Source organism: Macrosteles quadrilineatus, unplaced genomic scaffold (genome assembly GCF_028750875.1).
Source record: "Macrosteles quadrilineatus isolate MER2022 unplaced genomic scaffold, UCM_ALF_1.0 Scaffold_5__1_contigs__length_97177068, whole genome shotgun sequence".
In the NCBI taxonomy this organism is placed as follows: domain Eukaryota; kingdom Metazoa; phylum Arthropoda; class Insecta; order Hemiptera; family Cicadellidae; genus Macrosteles; species Macrosteles quadrilineatus.
The window spans coordinates 86,882,915-86,897,932 of NW_026542598.1; the positions used below are offsets into that span (position 1 = coordinate 86,882,915).

A 15,018-nucleotide genomic window follows, 5' to 3' on the forward strand; every position below is an offset into this window, starting at 1 on the left:
AGTTTTTAAAAACTCCTTAGATAAAATAAGTTTTCTGGTTCGAAATCTTGGTCTGATTTTGGACATTTTCCGTTTAGCATGCACATTGGCACCAGTTGAAAGCATGGTGGAAGGAAAATACATCCACCATGAGTTGAAAGGGTGTTTTCGTAAATCAATAATGCTTGAATGTGTTGTAATGTTGCGGTATTCCTTTAATATTAAAACCCCAAGTCTCAATAATGCAAAAACATGACATTATACAAGTTTATTTTTAGACATTTCTTTGACCTTTAAATAAACTGGGAAGCTTGAACACATTAAACTAGGCCCTCAAAATAGCTTAAAAACCACTCATTTTAGCACGTTATTTCCAAATTTTTTTCCCCTTTGCTGGGGGGTTATTCCATACCCCCCAGGCCCCCCAGTGACCCCCCCTCCCAAAATATATGTCTAGGACCGCCCTTGCTTCCTTGCGTCCCCAACAAACCTTAAGCATCTTGCGCCCTTGTTCCGGGCCCACTGTGCCCATTTAAAGCCTTGAAAACATCCACTGATACTGGTGTAAACTATGTAAAATGCTGTTAACACTCCCAAAATTTGCTCCTTCAATCAGCAAAGTTTATAGTTTTTAAATTATTTGTTTGACAAAAAATTTTGCCAGTTTATGTACAAGACACAACAAACACTATAATATATTTTAAATACCCCCGTAGGAGTAAACCAGCAGACTAAAGCTGGGTTTTCCTAGACGCGGAGTCGGCCAGCGGAGAGCGGACAACGGAGAGCGGAATTGAAATTAACATGGCATTCCGCTCCGCTGCTAGGAAAACAGTAACATTAAATTACCTAAGACCAGCTGAGTCCGCTCTCCGCGTTCCTCTCTCCGCTGGCCGATACGCGCCTAGGAAAACCCGGCTTAAGCGGATTTCCATTAGTTGTTTACTTTTTCTCTATTAGAATAACATGGGAATTTTTAATTTAAAATTTTGAAATTTTCTCTCTAAACAATAACCGTACAAAAGGACTTTAATATACTAAATTATTTGTTTTCCAAGCTTTTCAAAATGGTTTAGAGAGATATTGAGAAATTTTATGTTTTGAGAGTAAAACATTGAAAAAATCTATTTTTACTTAATAAAACCCCCCATAATGGTTCACATGGTCCGATCATGCTGGTTCGCAACTCATTCAAATACACGTAGGTTTACAAGTTATTTTCTAAATTTTATCAAAATTGGATGATGTTTGCTCGAGTTATTGTGCCAAAGGATGTATATGAATTTGATAGGATGGTGTTTTGACCTCTAGGGACATCAAAACAAAAAATTAAATCGGTCCCAAGTCCCGGTCTTACCATGATACCTAAGGTATTAGCAGTATTATTAGGTATTATTAGGTGATATAAGGTATATTCCCTATGTCAGAAATTCGCTAAATGTGATTTGTAAGAAAGACATAATTTTCAGGAACAATTATGCACATTTGACAGTCCAATATCAGACACAGAAGGTAACTGCCATGAAGCGGATTGCAGTGTTTGGACTGAGTGACTTCATAGGTAAATATTTGTTTTATTATTTATTAAATACAATTAACAAGAAATGTATAAACTCATACTTTGATAAAGGTGTCACACACCTAGGTGGATAAATTAGCTGAATACAAGGTGAGTGTAGAATGGAGATGATAAGTGTAGCTTTGTTACTTGATCAGCTGTTTATTTTCAGGACCATTTATTTCAAGCCCAATGATCAAGAACAGCTGGATTCAATTTTGAAACATCCAAATGACTTTTTTCAGAATTGAATTGACAACCTGGAAGGGATTGATCTCTTCCTTGCGTCCCCAACTTATCTAAAACACAAGCGTCTAGGCAGCCAGTGCAACTCCGAGGACCGTGGATCAGAACACCCCCCACCACCGCACCATGTTGTACGCTTTCGAATCATACCGGCGCATCAGCATAGCCTAACTGTTGGCGGATAATTGTTATTTCTATCACTGTCGCTGTCAAAACGTATCGTTTGTAGCTTAAATTTAAATTAAAAGTAATCAAACTGTCATAACCTAACCAAACTAACCAAACTTGCTTATAATGAAAAACTCGAATGAAGGTTTACTAATCAAAAAAATAGTTCTGTTCTAAAAATAAAATTATAAATGTCTTAAATTCAATTTTTTAAATTTTTAATTATAAAATTAAACTGTCATAACCTAACCAAACCAACCAAACTTGCTGATATGAAAAAAATTGTTGACAAAAAGTTAGTGCTACCGCTACCAGCGGGATTCGAACACGGCACCTATCGATTATCAGCCCGACACGCTATCCACTACACTACCAAGGCTCATGACTTAGCTCTGTATTGTTGCGGTAATGGTTGACGTCACGCCATCGGCACGGAGCGGTGGTGGGGGTTTTCTGATCTGATCCACGATCATCGGAGTTGCACTGGCTGCCTAGATGCTTATATCTAATACCTCTTTGGCCACTCACCCTGGGCTCTTTTACCAAAGCTGTTTCTACTATTACCTAAATATTTTGTCTATTCATAAATTTACATAAACAACAGATTTACCTCAACGTAAATTTCACTTATTTGTGGGTTTCACAAAAATAAATAATTAATAAACTAAAGCTAATAATCATATTAATTTATTTTCCAGCTAACATCGGAGGCCTCCTAGGACTATTCTTGGGATTTAGTTTCCTTAGTTTGTTTGAAATCTTCTACTTTTGTACTCTGCGGTTCAAAAATAAGAAAGGTAACAGTAACTCCAACATAAGAAAATTACAACGTAAAATATTATCTATGTGTATAAATTGTAAAAAAAATTGTGACTGTTATAACTGTATTTTAGTCTACTGTAGACCAAATACTACCAACACACACACTTTCAAATTTTGTAAAATAAACAGGTTCGAGAAGAACAAATATTGTTCAGCTCTTATTGGAAAAATTGGACCAACAAGTTAAGTCAAACTTAGCTCTACTTCCCCAATTTATCTAGAAGTATTGCAAAAGTAATAATTTTGCCATATGTATCCATCAGTTTCTTCAATAAAAATGTGTCAATTTTCAGTTACTTTTTTAGATGAAGAGTGTTTTAAGCCAATTAGAGAGATTCATTTAAACAAGTTTGATCAAAATGACAGAATAATACTTGTAGACGGAACTAATAAAACAGACTCTCAACATCGACATAATATTCTTATAAAACTATGTAAGATAATCAAAACAATCAATGCTAAAATTTTATTGAATGAACTGCCGTATTTTATATCTTTATCTGTAAAAATCTTATATTTAACTTATTATCTTATATTATTAATACACGGCAGGTAATTCTAAGATGCTTCCCACCAACCAACATCAGATGGATGCCAACTCATTAGACAAACCACAGCACGAGATTTCGCAGCCGACCCTCCACAGCATCTTGTGTGTATCAAGTGAAGTGCAGGCTGTTACGCCCAGTCCAAGCGCTAGTCCCTCCCGACACCTTGCTCCTGGCCCACATTCCTATGTGGCAGTGATACAGGGCAGTGCAAGTGTCAGTGTCAGTAATGTGAATCAAGTTTATACTGCAGGTTCTGGTGATGGTGTTGCTTCATCAAATATTCCTGCTTTAGAAATTTGCCCAGAAAAGAAGCAGAAACTATAAATCCAGCAAACAATTTGATTCACCAGCAAACACTATTAACAAAAGTAACATTACCTCAAAAATACAACTCTCTCCTCTAAGGGGTAAATAAAAAAGTTGAAGAACTTGAATTGTTTATTTTATATTTAATTTAAAATATATTGTAATGTTGAAATTGTATGTATGAAAGAGCACTGTGTAAAAAAGATAGTAGCTATTTGCTTAAAAGAATGTTAAACTTTAGTTTGGCAGATGGCTATTTTAGAGAAAAAAACGGAGGGAGGTTCTGTTATATTATAATTCTTTGACTTATGTTGTAAGAAATGATTTTTAAAAGATATTTAAAGAAGAATTTTTAGTTGGAGGATAATTTATTCAGATTAATTCACTAGTAATATTAATAGTATCAATTTATAGAATACCTGGCAATAAAGTTACAAAGGAATTCCTAAGGAAGCTTAATAATTTGTTTAAATTATATCAAAAGAAAAGAAATTTATTTAAATTCAAATGGCGTCAGATATTGATTTATTGGTTAGGGATACAAATCCAGACCGATTTCCGAATATTGTTAGTAGATATAGTTATAATGTACATTGTTTTGAAGCTACCAGAACCAATCAATCAATCAATCAGTTTCTTTATTGAGATTTCTTCAAGAAATGCAATAGTGTCATATAATAGACTGTAATTTGAATTTTCATCTTGCTTGACAATTTTGATCGATGAATTCCTATAGTGAATAGAATGGTTGATCCATTAGCCAGTCTTTGAGTTTCCTCTTCAGGTCTTGATTTCTAAGGTCTTCAAGTGGTTGGGCAGGCTATTGAAGACCTTTGTCCCATGTAGTGCTTCCTGCTTTGAGTTGTATGTTTTGCAGGGTAGTCTGTAGCTCTTCGAGTGTTGTGAGAGTAAGAATATTATCCTCTTGTATGTTCACTCTATTGAGTATAGTTAATCATTGCAAAGATGTATAGTGATGTCACAGTCGTGGTTTTTAGTGATTTATAAGCTTCCCTGCAGCTTTCTTTAGGGCTGAGGACAGCTAGCGTTATTGTAGCTTTTTTCTGAAGTCGCAGTATTCTTGTAAGGTTCTGATCTGTGGTTCCACCCCAGACCACTAATCCATATCTTTTGTGGGACTCTACTAAGGCATAGTATGCAGTATTAGTTGCCTCCTGTATTCCTATCAGTTTAATTCTACACATTACATAAATTCCAGATCCTAGTTTTTTGCTCAGGCTATTTACATGTTCTGTCCAAGAGAGTTTAGCATCGATGGTCATGCCTAGTAGTTTGGATTGTTCATTGGCAGTGATATTGGTATCTTCAGTTGTCTGCAGCTGTCTTCTGCTGTAATTTATTTGCATAGTTTTTGTTGGACTTATTGCTAAGTCATTTTGAAGACAGTACGTTGTTGCTTTATTGGTTAGTTCTCTGAGTAGAGTCCATGAGTTGTATAATTCTTAATAATAAATGTTGTATCATCAGCATACATATTTGGCATGATCATTATAAATAAAGTCTGTGAAGTCATTAGTGAAAAGTATAAATAGAAGAGGACCAAGACCCGAACCCTAAGGAACTCCCATGGTGGTAGTTTTTGGGCTAGATCTGAAGGTGTGTCTTGTTCCATTTAATGTTTTTTGTATTCAAACTATCTGTGCACAGTCTTCTAGATAGCTTGCTATCCAGACAAGGGCTTTGCCTTTAATCCCTAGTAGGAGTAGTTTGTTAAGTACAAGCTTGTGACCTAAGCAGCCAAATGCCTTAAGGTCTTTTCTGGTTATTTTATAAGGTAGACTTCTGTTACTTTTATAAGTTTTAGTTTAGGGTTAGTTTATATCGTAACGCCACTCCAGTCTTTGTACTTTGTGCATTGTAAAAATCTGATGAGTGAATAAAGAAAATATTTGTACTGATATGGAATTTTCCACAAATTAAAGCGATAATGAGATGAAGATTAAATAAATTATGAGAGTGTATAAATTTCCTGTATAATTTTTCTTTTTGTTTTGACCATATATTTCGATAAACAACAAAACTGGTCCATGGTCAGTCCTGACTTCATTACCTGAATGAATATATAGGACAAACAAAGAATGATAACTTTTTACAATAAATTACACAATGTTAAAACGAAAGCTAGGAAATAAAAATAAAATAACACCTCTGTCATTTTTGAGGGGGTGTATCATCTGGGAATCCTTTAATCATGACAACTGTTGTGTACAAAACTCCAGTAACAAGGCCAATAACTGCTAGGACAATGGAAAAGAAATCAAACGAGTGTTTCCAGGGACGCGAGTGGCAGGACCAATAGAGCGCCAGATCACAGAGTGGTGGCATCATAAGTGCCAGTAGAGTTCCGCACACAGCTCCTGTGAGGGACACAAACACTCCCAGACTTGGCAGTACCTCTACAGCTGTGACTGTAACATTATTTTATGGTCTTACACATGGTAAATAGCCCAGGCATATGTTTGGTCAATGAATTATTTTTGTTATTTTTCTCTTAGGTAAGCTACATTACAAAGCATTGTGTGAACTACTTTTACCATTGATTTATATATAGCATCAATACCAAAAGCTCATAAATGTAATTAAGATTTCTGGTAAATCTCCTACATTTTTCCGCAGCCTCGATCAAGACTGTCCTTTTAACACTGCTTCATAATTTCAACACCTATCTGTGTCACAGTTTATTTACCGCACTAGTATTATCGTCACAAATTGGTACTTACAAGTAGCCAACGCTATGATGAGTCGGAGTGCCAGCTCGGCCAGGACCGTGTGCTGCGCAGGTCCATGCTCTGTCACCAGCTCCGGCCAGACCAGCATGAGAGCTATGTGGAACTGTAGAGTGTACGAGAACAAGAGTCCCAGGGCTATGGTCAAGTGAACAACCTCAGAACACCTGCAACAATTTTAAGGGAACTATCTCACAATTTACTCCTTTGTTACACCTCTCGCTTGAATATTTACACTTGGATTACTCCTCATGCTTGACTTAACACTTTTACTTACCTTACCACTAATTTATAATAATTTGCAGCAGAAACTTTCATTCAGTTTCAAGTTATGTTTAAGATGTTTTGACTACTGATATAAGTAGTGTAGAAATCCCACCCATGATGAAGCTATAGTTTATAGTTTTAGAATAGAATTAAAAGAGACACCAAGTTTGTTGATATCAATTACTGATTTCTGTCAAATAAGTCTCAACTTTTTAACCATGCCAACCTGAAAGAAACACTTACTGAAAAATATATCACATCTTATTTAAAATCCAACTATCGTAGTACCAAGGAAAGTTAAAATTTTCACCAATGAGTGCTATATTCTATTTAAATATTTTTTTTTAAATGACTTCAGCCGGTCCATACAGATGTAATGTCTAACTAATAAATAAACAGATACTGTACTAACAAATACGTCTGTGAAAGGCTGTAGCTCAGGTGGTGGCTGGCGACGTCGTCTACGAATTTGATGAAGCAGATGAATGCGATGACAACAAACAAAGTCCCGACCAGAGCCAGTAAGACGATCAGCAGGTTACAATGTCTAAGAGGAGCCATGATTGGTGGAGTCGATCCGTTTAGTGGCCACGTCTGCAACGATAAATGTTTACTTACTATATTGTAATGTTAACATTTTTTGGAGGTTATGTTATCAAACTTTAACTGGAGGAGAGTTGGAAGATGTTGAGTGTAGCAGCTACTTTAATAAACAACTTGTGCGACTGCTTAGAATGTATCAATACAGTTCACTTGTACAGTACAAGCTCAGTCCTTGCTTTGCTGGATTCATTTGATAAATTCAGAACAGTTTAGTGGTTTTTCCTGGTTCAACTTATCAGTTTTTGAAATTTTGATTTTTTTGGGGGTTATTTTCCCCTTAACGGAAAAATAAGATTTTAACAAAAACTATCTCCCGTAACCGATTTTGATTAAAATTTAGAATCTTATAGCCCTTTTAACTCTTAACAAAATGGTACAACTCCTCCTATTGCTGTAAAAATTACAGTTAAACTGTTCATGCAATTTTTGTGATTCAACCCAAAAAATACCATAGGTATTCACACCCCTTGCCCATGATAAGGTTGTTGACAAGCTACTAGGAGAAAGTATATGTCAGATTGGTGCATGATACCGTTTATTTGTATAGTTTAGCGTAATACCTTAGCTATTCCTTCAAAGCAGTAGATGGATGTTCCGAAAAACAGAGGTATCTGAGACCAGTGAGCGATCGTAGGTCGAGTAGTGATGGGTGGCAGGTCAGAAGAAGACACGTACAGCGTGAGGGCAACGGCACTGAATACAAACACACTGGACAGTACGGAGAACAGGGTGAGAAACCTGGGAACACAAATGTTTAACATTTAGATTGGATTTGGCTAATCTTACTTATTTTTTTTCAATAACACTCTCATTTTAGAAACCCATTTAAGATATTTATGTAAAATAAATCACAAACTTCACTACTAGTACCGAAGGTGGTCTCCTAAAGTTTGTTTGCTGGTTGTGTTCCCCTCGCTCTATAGAGCTTCAAACATGTTTGTTGATCTCAGCTGTCATAAAAAAAACTACTTTCTGATGAAACAATGGAAAAGTGAAAAGTAGGTTATATTTTTCTTTGTATTTTTCTTAATCGATTATGTTCCATACCTTTCGCACATTTATTTTCAAAACATCGCAGCTACCATACTATACTCGGTTCATTAAATGTAGGCAGTTCTAAGGGAAGAAATTTATCCCCTCCATTTGATCCTCCCTTCAAAACAATAGTTTAACAGTTGAGTTTTGAGAAAACGTCAATCAGCTTCAACATATACATTATGCAAATGAGTAGTGGGCAAACTTACAGTCAAATAGCCTAAATTTTGTTAAAGAAACTATAGTGTAGCAATAAAAATAATAAGTATTTTTATCAATTTCATATGAAGCATACCTGAGGTTAGCCATGAAGATTGTCAGAACGACTGGGAGGAAAATAATAACTATCATGAGATGCTCATCCATCACTATTCCATGTCTAGCGAGCATCCTCAGCAGCTGAAAAAAACACAATGTCTCATTAGACGCATTTATGTCTAACATTAACAACCATCCAACTTTTCAATCGCTTAAAAAGTTAACTGCTTGTGGTAATCCCTGAAAGTATACTAAGCGACTAGTTTTTGTGCCATCGTAAAACTTACAACATTTATTCATTATTTTTGTTTGAAATAACCAAATTAATTTAGTAAAATAAGGGATTGTACTGTATGTGAGAAAGACTATTATTTATATGGTCCTTAATAAAAAAAACTCACTCCTTCATTAATTTAAGGAGTCAGTTAATTATTTCAGACAACTGAGAGACTTCTTATTACAGTTACTAACACAAACAAAGGCTCTTAGTCTACAGCATTTAGTGATGTAGTACCCAGTGCACTCTCCGCATATTGACTTATAAAAACCATTTTTTTTTACCCTTTGCGGTCGAATGGCAAGTATAGGTCGCCACCCGCCATTTTCCTGACTGCTCAAAAATGGCAACCTACACTAAAAAAAATCAAAAGTTAAAAAAGTTTATTTTTCCAGTAAAATGGCGCCATTTTCCCGACTGATCTAATGGCAAACTATACTCGGCAAAAAATGGGGGGGAAATTCGACCTCAAAGGATTAATAATGCCGTGTAAATGAATTTTAGTTAGTCTACTTATATTTTTTATGTTTATCCTACGAATACTTACAGATTGTAGTGAGGAGGACGTAAAAATGAAATATACAATGCAGCAACCGAGCTGGGTCATCAAGTTGAGTCCCTTCACCACCTCCCTGTGAAGAGCAACATTTTTACACTCACTGGAGTAGAAAATAAATTACAGTGTATAAAGAGGAAGAGAACGTAGATTTTAAAGATTATTAAAGATAGCAGACTTATTTGGTGGGAGAAGAGTCCATCCTTCGTACAAAAAGCACACAAATTTAACTTTTGACACAATAATTTGAATACTGACACTGAATGCACTTTCACCAAAGAAACGTGTTAGCAGCATAAGTTATTGTTTAGGGTTGCAGACACTTTCTAACCAATTAGTCTTGTTACTATCTTCAGGGCCGTTAATAAATGGCTCCAGTCCTCAAGAAGTTTTAGGTTTATTGGGGGGTAGGAGGGGGCAACGAAGAGAAAAATTCTCCTTTAAGATAGGTGGTTGGCAACAATCGCTCCGGTCCATGGGGCAACATGCAAACCACAGGCATGACTTATTACAACAAATATATATTTTTTTATTTATATTTTTCTTATTTACTTATTCTTACATTCACACTATCTTATATTATTAATAATCTTATATTATAATCCAAAATATTGGAGTACTTAACAAGATATGATCTTTTAAACATGTAATCATGAAAGGATTACTCTAGAACAAGTTTGCTACTATTTTTAAGATTACTGGATATTAGAAACAATCAAACCAAAACAATCATCACCTGACTGCTGAAGAACATTTGCGGAACAGGGATGGCCCGGACTGGAATGCCCACTCCATCGTGTCAGGGAACGATGGATAGAAACTGAGGTTCTGTCGATGTTTGATTTCCTTGGAGCAGTTAGCCTGTAAACATTTAATTAGATTTAAATCTTAGAAAAAAAAGAAAGATCAATTTCATATTTTAAAATGTTTGATGTTGTTAATTTGTTTTGTGATGAGTTGGTGGCTTATAGTGGATAGCTGGACAGAATGTAAAACCAATAAAGCAGCTATGTTGTGAATGTATTTCGATAATACCACTATTTCAAATTTATTCAGTACAGTTCATACTTAAGCTTAACTATTTCCCTATAGGGAAGTAGCTATTACTGTAGGGGGCATGGTAAGACCTAGGCCCGGAACCGATTTAATTTTTCATTTTGATGTCCCCAGAGGCCAAAAACACCATTTGTTCAAATTTATGAGTGAAAATTTAAAAACGTACGTTTTCATGTTCCTGGCCTTTTAATTCGTAGATACTGGATTTGTAGTTTATTATTATGTGTTTTAATATTTTTTGGGACGGGGGCAACATGTTACACACATTTATTTGGTTTTAAATAGGTTCTAGGTATTTTTTTTCGTATTTTTAAAGTCTCGAAATTCACGACCATGACGTGTCCCTAGGGTACATTTTCCAACTTTCACGCTGTTTTTAGACTAATTATTCATGCCGAAATATATAAAGCCATATTTTTATGTCATCAATGGTTTTTAAACTTACAAAAAAGGAGCATATTATAATTTTATTGTCATTGCAAACTGACTACCATGACAAAATAAGTCTGTCCCTCGATTTGGCGTCACGACCATTTGGGAAAAATTTTCTACATTGGAGCACAACAGTGGCAAGCCTGGCGTCGATGGAGTCAGTTGGTTTTAGAGACTAGTTCGGGGTGTACGTCAGGATTGTAGTGCCGGTCGTTTCAAATTGAAAGGAGGAATTACAGGATTAATAATGGAAAGATTGTGTTTTTTGTAATTTTGGTGTGTCCATGACCGTACGTAGTCATTCGATGAAGTAGACATGGTGTTAATTTTTGTTTATAAGCTATTTCAATTGCTAGATTAACCTAGAAGTCCACTTTGTATCCTCGAACATGAGGTACAGGGCTACCGCCAGAACAGAGCCAAATAACACGTAATTTCACGACCAAAGTTTCACGACCATCGCGGGTTTTTTTAACGACCAATTCAGCCTTATGGATTATAGTGTTTATAATGGTTTAAATACCTGCATTCAGTAATCCATTATGCTGCTTGTGGCAACTATAGTTTCGGTTCACAGGGAACCATCTTCAGGCCGTACAAGGCGTCATTATTCACTTCCATATATGAAGGTCGTCATAAGTACATAGAACACGAACACACGAAAACACACATTGACACGAACATTTAACATTAAAAATACCGAGTACTCAGGAACACGAGACAGGTGACGCGACCGGGTGGAAGTTGTAGCTCGAACTGGTGGTCAGTGGTCTAACGGTATGACGTCAGCCATTGTCTCCTTATCACTGCCGGCTCGCATTCATTCCTTCTCTCCTCCTCCCCCATCCAGTATTTTGATTGCGGTGTTATAAATGGAATTCGATTGGAATGAGAGTTTGTCATTTAAAACATTTTGACCATCTGTTTTGACTGCCTTGTATATTTCAAATTCTTCGTAAGTGTTAATGGTTGATCGGTCTTGGGAAAGATGTAAAACGTCCATATTACTATTTAAAATAGTAATATGGACGTTTTACATCTTTCCCAGTTCCCAGTGGAAGTTGTAGCTCGAACTGGTGGTCAGTGGTCTAACGGTATGACGTCAGCCGTTGTCTCCTTATCACTGCCGGCTCGCATTCATTCCTTCTCTCCTCCTCCCCCATCCAGTATTTTGATTGCGGTGTTATAAATGGAATTCGATTGGAATGAGAGTTTGTCATTTAAAACATTTTGACCATCTGTTTTGACTGCCTTGTATATTTCAAATTCTTCGTAAGTGTTAATGGTTGATCGGTCTTGGGAAAGATGTAAAACGTCCATATTACTATTTAAAATTCTTTTCTATTCTTTTTAGAGGGACAATGAAAAGAACAGAAAACCGCCATTTCGATTTGGGTCAGCCCCCGTGCGAACAGTTACACCTAGATTTTCACAGTGGAATAGTTAGGCAACAAATGGTTAGGCAAAGCATTGCTGAAACCTTCACGTTTTGGAAACACTGATCAACGAAGCCTTAGAAGATCAATAAATTTTAACCTTCACAGACAAATCGTACCAGGTCTGTATTAAGTTTAATTACAATTAATTCTACAATTTGAACCATAAGTTAAGGAAAATTTAATTTAAAAAGCTACTATAGAACCCAGGTAACAGTAATTTAACAGTTATGTCACGTTAAATGTCAATACCTAAAAAATGTGACTCAATAAAAAATATACTAAGAAGATAAGCCCTATGTGTATTATTTCAACTGGTACCTTGAACTGAGTCACTCACACTACTACAAGCTAAACCCATAACCACAATGCCACAATGTTTACCCACCAATATGTGGTTGTCGCATATACAGACTATCCCTAGACAGATTGTCAGTAATGGTCCCAGCAATAAGCCGGTGTGGTTGCGGAACACATCTCCAACCGCAAAAATTCCCGATCCTATGTGACATTTTATCAGGTGGAACAAGGTCTGAAAATAGCTGAAACAGACAAGAGGATTGATTTCACTAGACAAAGTAGAATACTAATTGTATGGTTTATGATTAAATATATATATACACTATTCCGGTAACTATGTCTATTCACACTCTAAAACTGGCCACATATTTAAAATGTGAATGATGTACTTATCCCCGCATAGTCAAAGGTACTCTTTGTTGTACACTTCGCTCATTAAATTTAGACATTTTTAGGGGAATAATCTATTCCCTCCACGATCTTACCATTAAAATAATTGCCCAACAGCTGAGATTTTGCAAATAGCAAATCAGCTGCAATATATTTATTAAGCAAAGTATTAGCGGGGGAAACTTCCCCTCAAACCCCCTAAATTTTGTGTACAGACTATAATATACAATCCTTATGTTGCTTGTGATAATATATCCAACACATATATTTTATCATACTAACAAACACAATTAGACTTTTCATCCCAATGTAAAATCTGAAGATTGTTTTTCAGCTGCTTTATAAATATAAAAGCTTTTGTTTTGTCTACATGATGGTGACACTGGGCAGCATTGGCAAAATGTTGTTACTATTATTGCAGAAATAATAAGAACCAAATCGTAAACAAAAACACGATCCTAGCGGCACTGGACGGAACTAACGATAAAATTGTCAGCTGATCCATAATGATGACAAATCTACTATGACTACAAATCTAATGATGACAAATGTACTAGGGAGTATGTTTTATGAGTATGATATTTATTTATTAATGTTTTATGTTTTTATGTATTTATGTATTTATAAGTATTTATGTTTTTGAGTATGATTTTATGCTGTGATGTACTACTTACGTTGTTCGTTGAGCTACACAAATATCACATTTCTCCTTAACTTCAGGCACAGTGAGGTTCTCACAGTCAATTATTTGAGATTGTATTTTGTCGTCAGTCGCCTCCTCTTCTTTTGTCTGATGCAGAAGCACATAACTCGCATCAAGTTGGAGCATCCCTTTAAACACTACAAAACAGTTAGTTGCACACCCTGTATAAGATGTTATATTTTTCTAACTACTGTGCTACTTTTTTTGTCCTAGGACGCTAGGCACAAGACAAGCCCAGGATTGTTTTTCACATTACTTCAGGCTAGACCTAGGGGTTGCGGCATTTTCACTTAGAAAAAATCCATTGTTGATTTGGCGGGATTTTAACTCAGGACCTCTTGGACCGAAGTCCCGCGCTCTAACCATTAGACCAGATCGCTCCTACTAACACAAAGATGTATTTGTGTGCTTCACTGGCATTTACTTTTTTTGCGTTTTTGTATTTTTATCTTCTAATATTGACCTTTTGTTAGGTAAGGCAAGCATTATAACCACAGCTGGGGGAGCGAACTGGTCTAGTGGTAGAGTGTGGGGCTTCGTTCCCTGAGGTCAGGGGTTCAAATCCCACCAAATCACCAATGGATTTTATCCAAGTGATAATGCCATAGCCTCTAGGTCTAGCCTGAAGTAATGTGAAACAAATCCCAGACTAGTTTTGCTATCCCTTTAAACAACTCTAATATTTTTACAACCATGGAAATTTTTTTGAAGTGACGTACATTATCTGTTGTCTTGAAAATGGCACATGTTTTAGAGTTGTATGTTTGTATGTTCATGTGATAAAAATGAGTTAGATTGTATTCAATTTGGACCACACCAGGGCATGTTTTTAAGGAAGACGAGTTGGATGAATGATGAATGAGATGAACATTTTGTTAAGATATTGGTTCTTTAGCCAGTACCATTAATTTTACCCAATGATTAAGGAAAGCTTGGCCCAATTTGAAAGCACGTAATTTATTGACAAAGTTTTATCAGAGTATGTAGGTTTGCTGAACTCTTTCCTACCTGAAGAAAAGTTGTGGAGAGCCACCGAGAAGCCCCTGTAGAAGCCAGCTGATTTGTGCAACCGACATACATCCCCCCACAACCACTCTAAATTTTGGGAAAAAACGCCGATCACAATGGCACAGGCAGTTTAATTAGTTATAATATAAAAATGATTCATTCACCTGCACAGACTTAACAGCAGTGTTGCTCTTATCTTGTCTTGACATGATTTACAATGTATGCTTGACTAACGGTGGAGAGGAAATTGCATTTTCAAATGGATTCACACTCTTTAACTTATAAGAGTAGAAATGGAAATACTCTTTTGATATTTTTAT

General features: G+C 35.9%; 1 protein-coding gene across 2 annotated transcripts; it reads right to left on the reverse strand.

The window, feature by feature from the left end:
- Positions 1-5,802: 5,802 nt before the first annotated feature.
- LOC128995145 (proton-coupled amino acid transporter 1-like) lies at positions 5,803-14,856 on the reverse strand. 2 transcript variants are annotated; one of them, XM_054420059.1, is made up of 10 exons: positions 14,699-14,856; positions 13,662-13,818; positions 12,686-12,839; positions 10,110-10,234; positions 9,365-9,449; positions 8,578-8,681; positions 7,808-7,985; positions 7,057-7,238; positions 6,372-6,544; positions 5,803-6,059 (listed from the first exon to the last, which is right to left on the reverse strand). In XM_054420059.1, exons 2-10 carry the CDS (start codon positions 13,814-13,816, stop codon positions 5,803-5,805), a joined length of 1,413 nt encoding a protein of 470 aa, XP_054276034.1. In that variant the 5' UTR covers positions 13,817-13,818; positions 14,699-14,856. The 2 variants fall into 2 exon arrangements, with proteins under 2 accessions (XP_054276034.1, XP_054276033.1); XM_054420058.1 differs by having other exon boundaries at positions 13,662-13,827.
- Between the last annotated feature and the right edge of the window lie 162 nt (positions 14,857-15,018).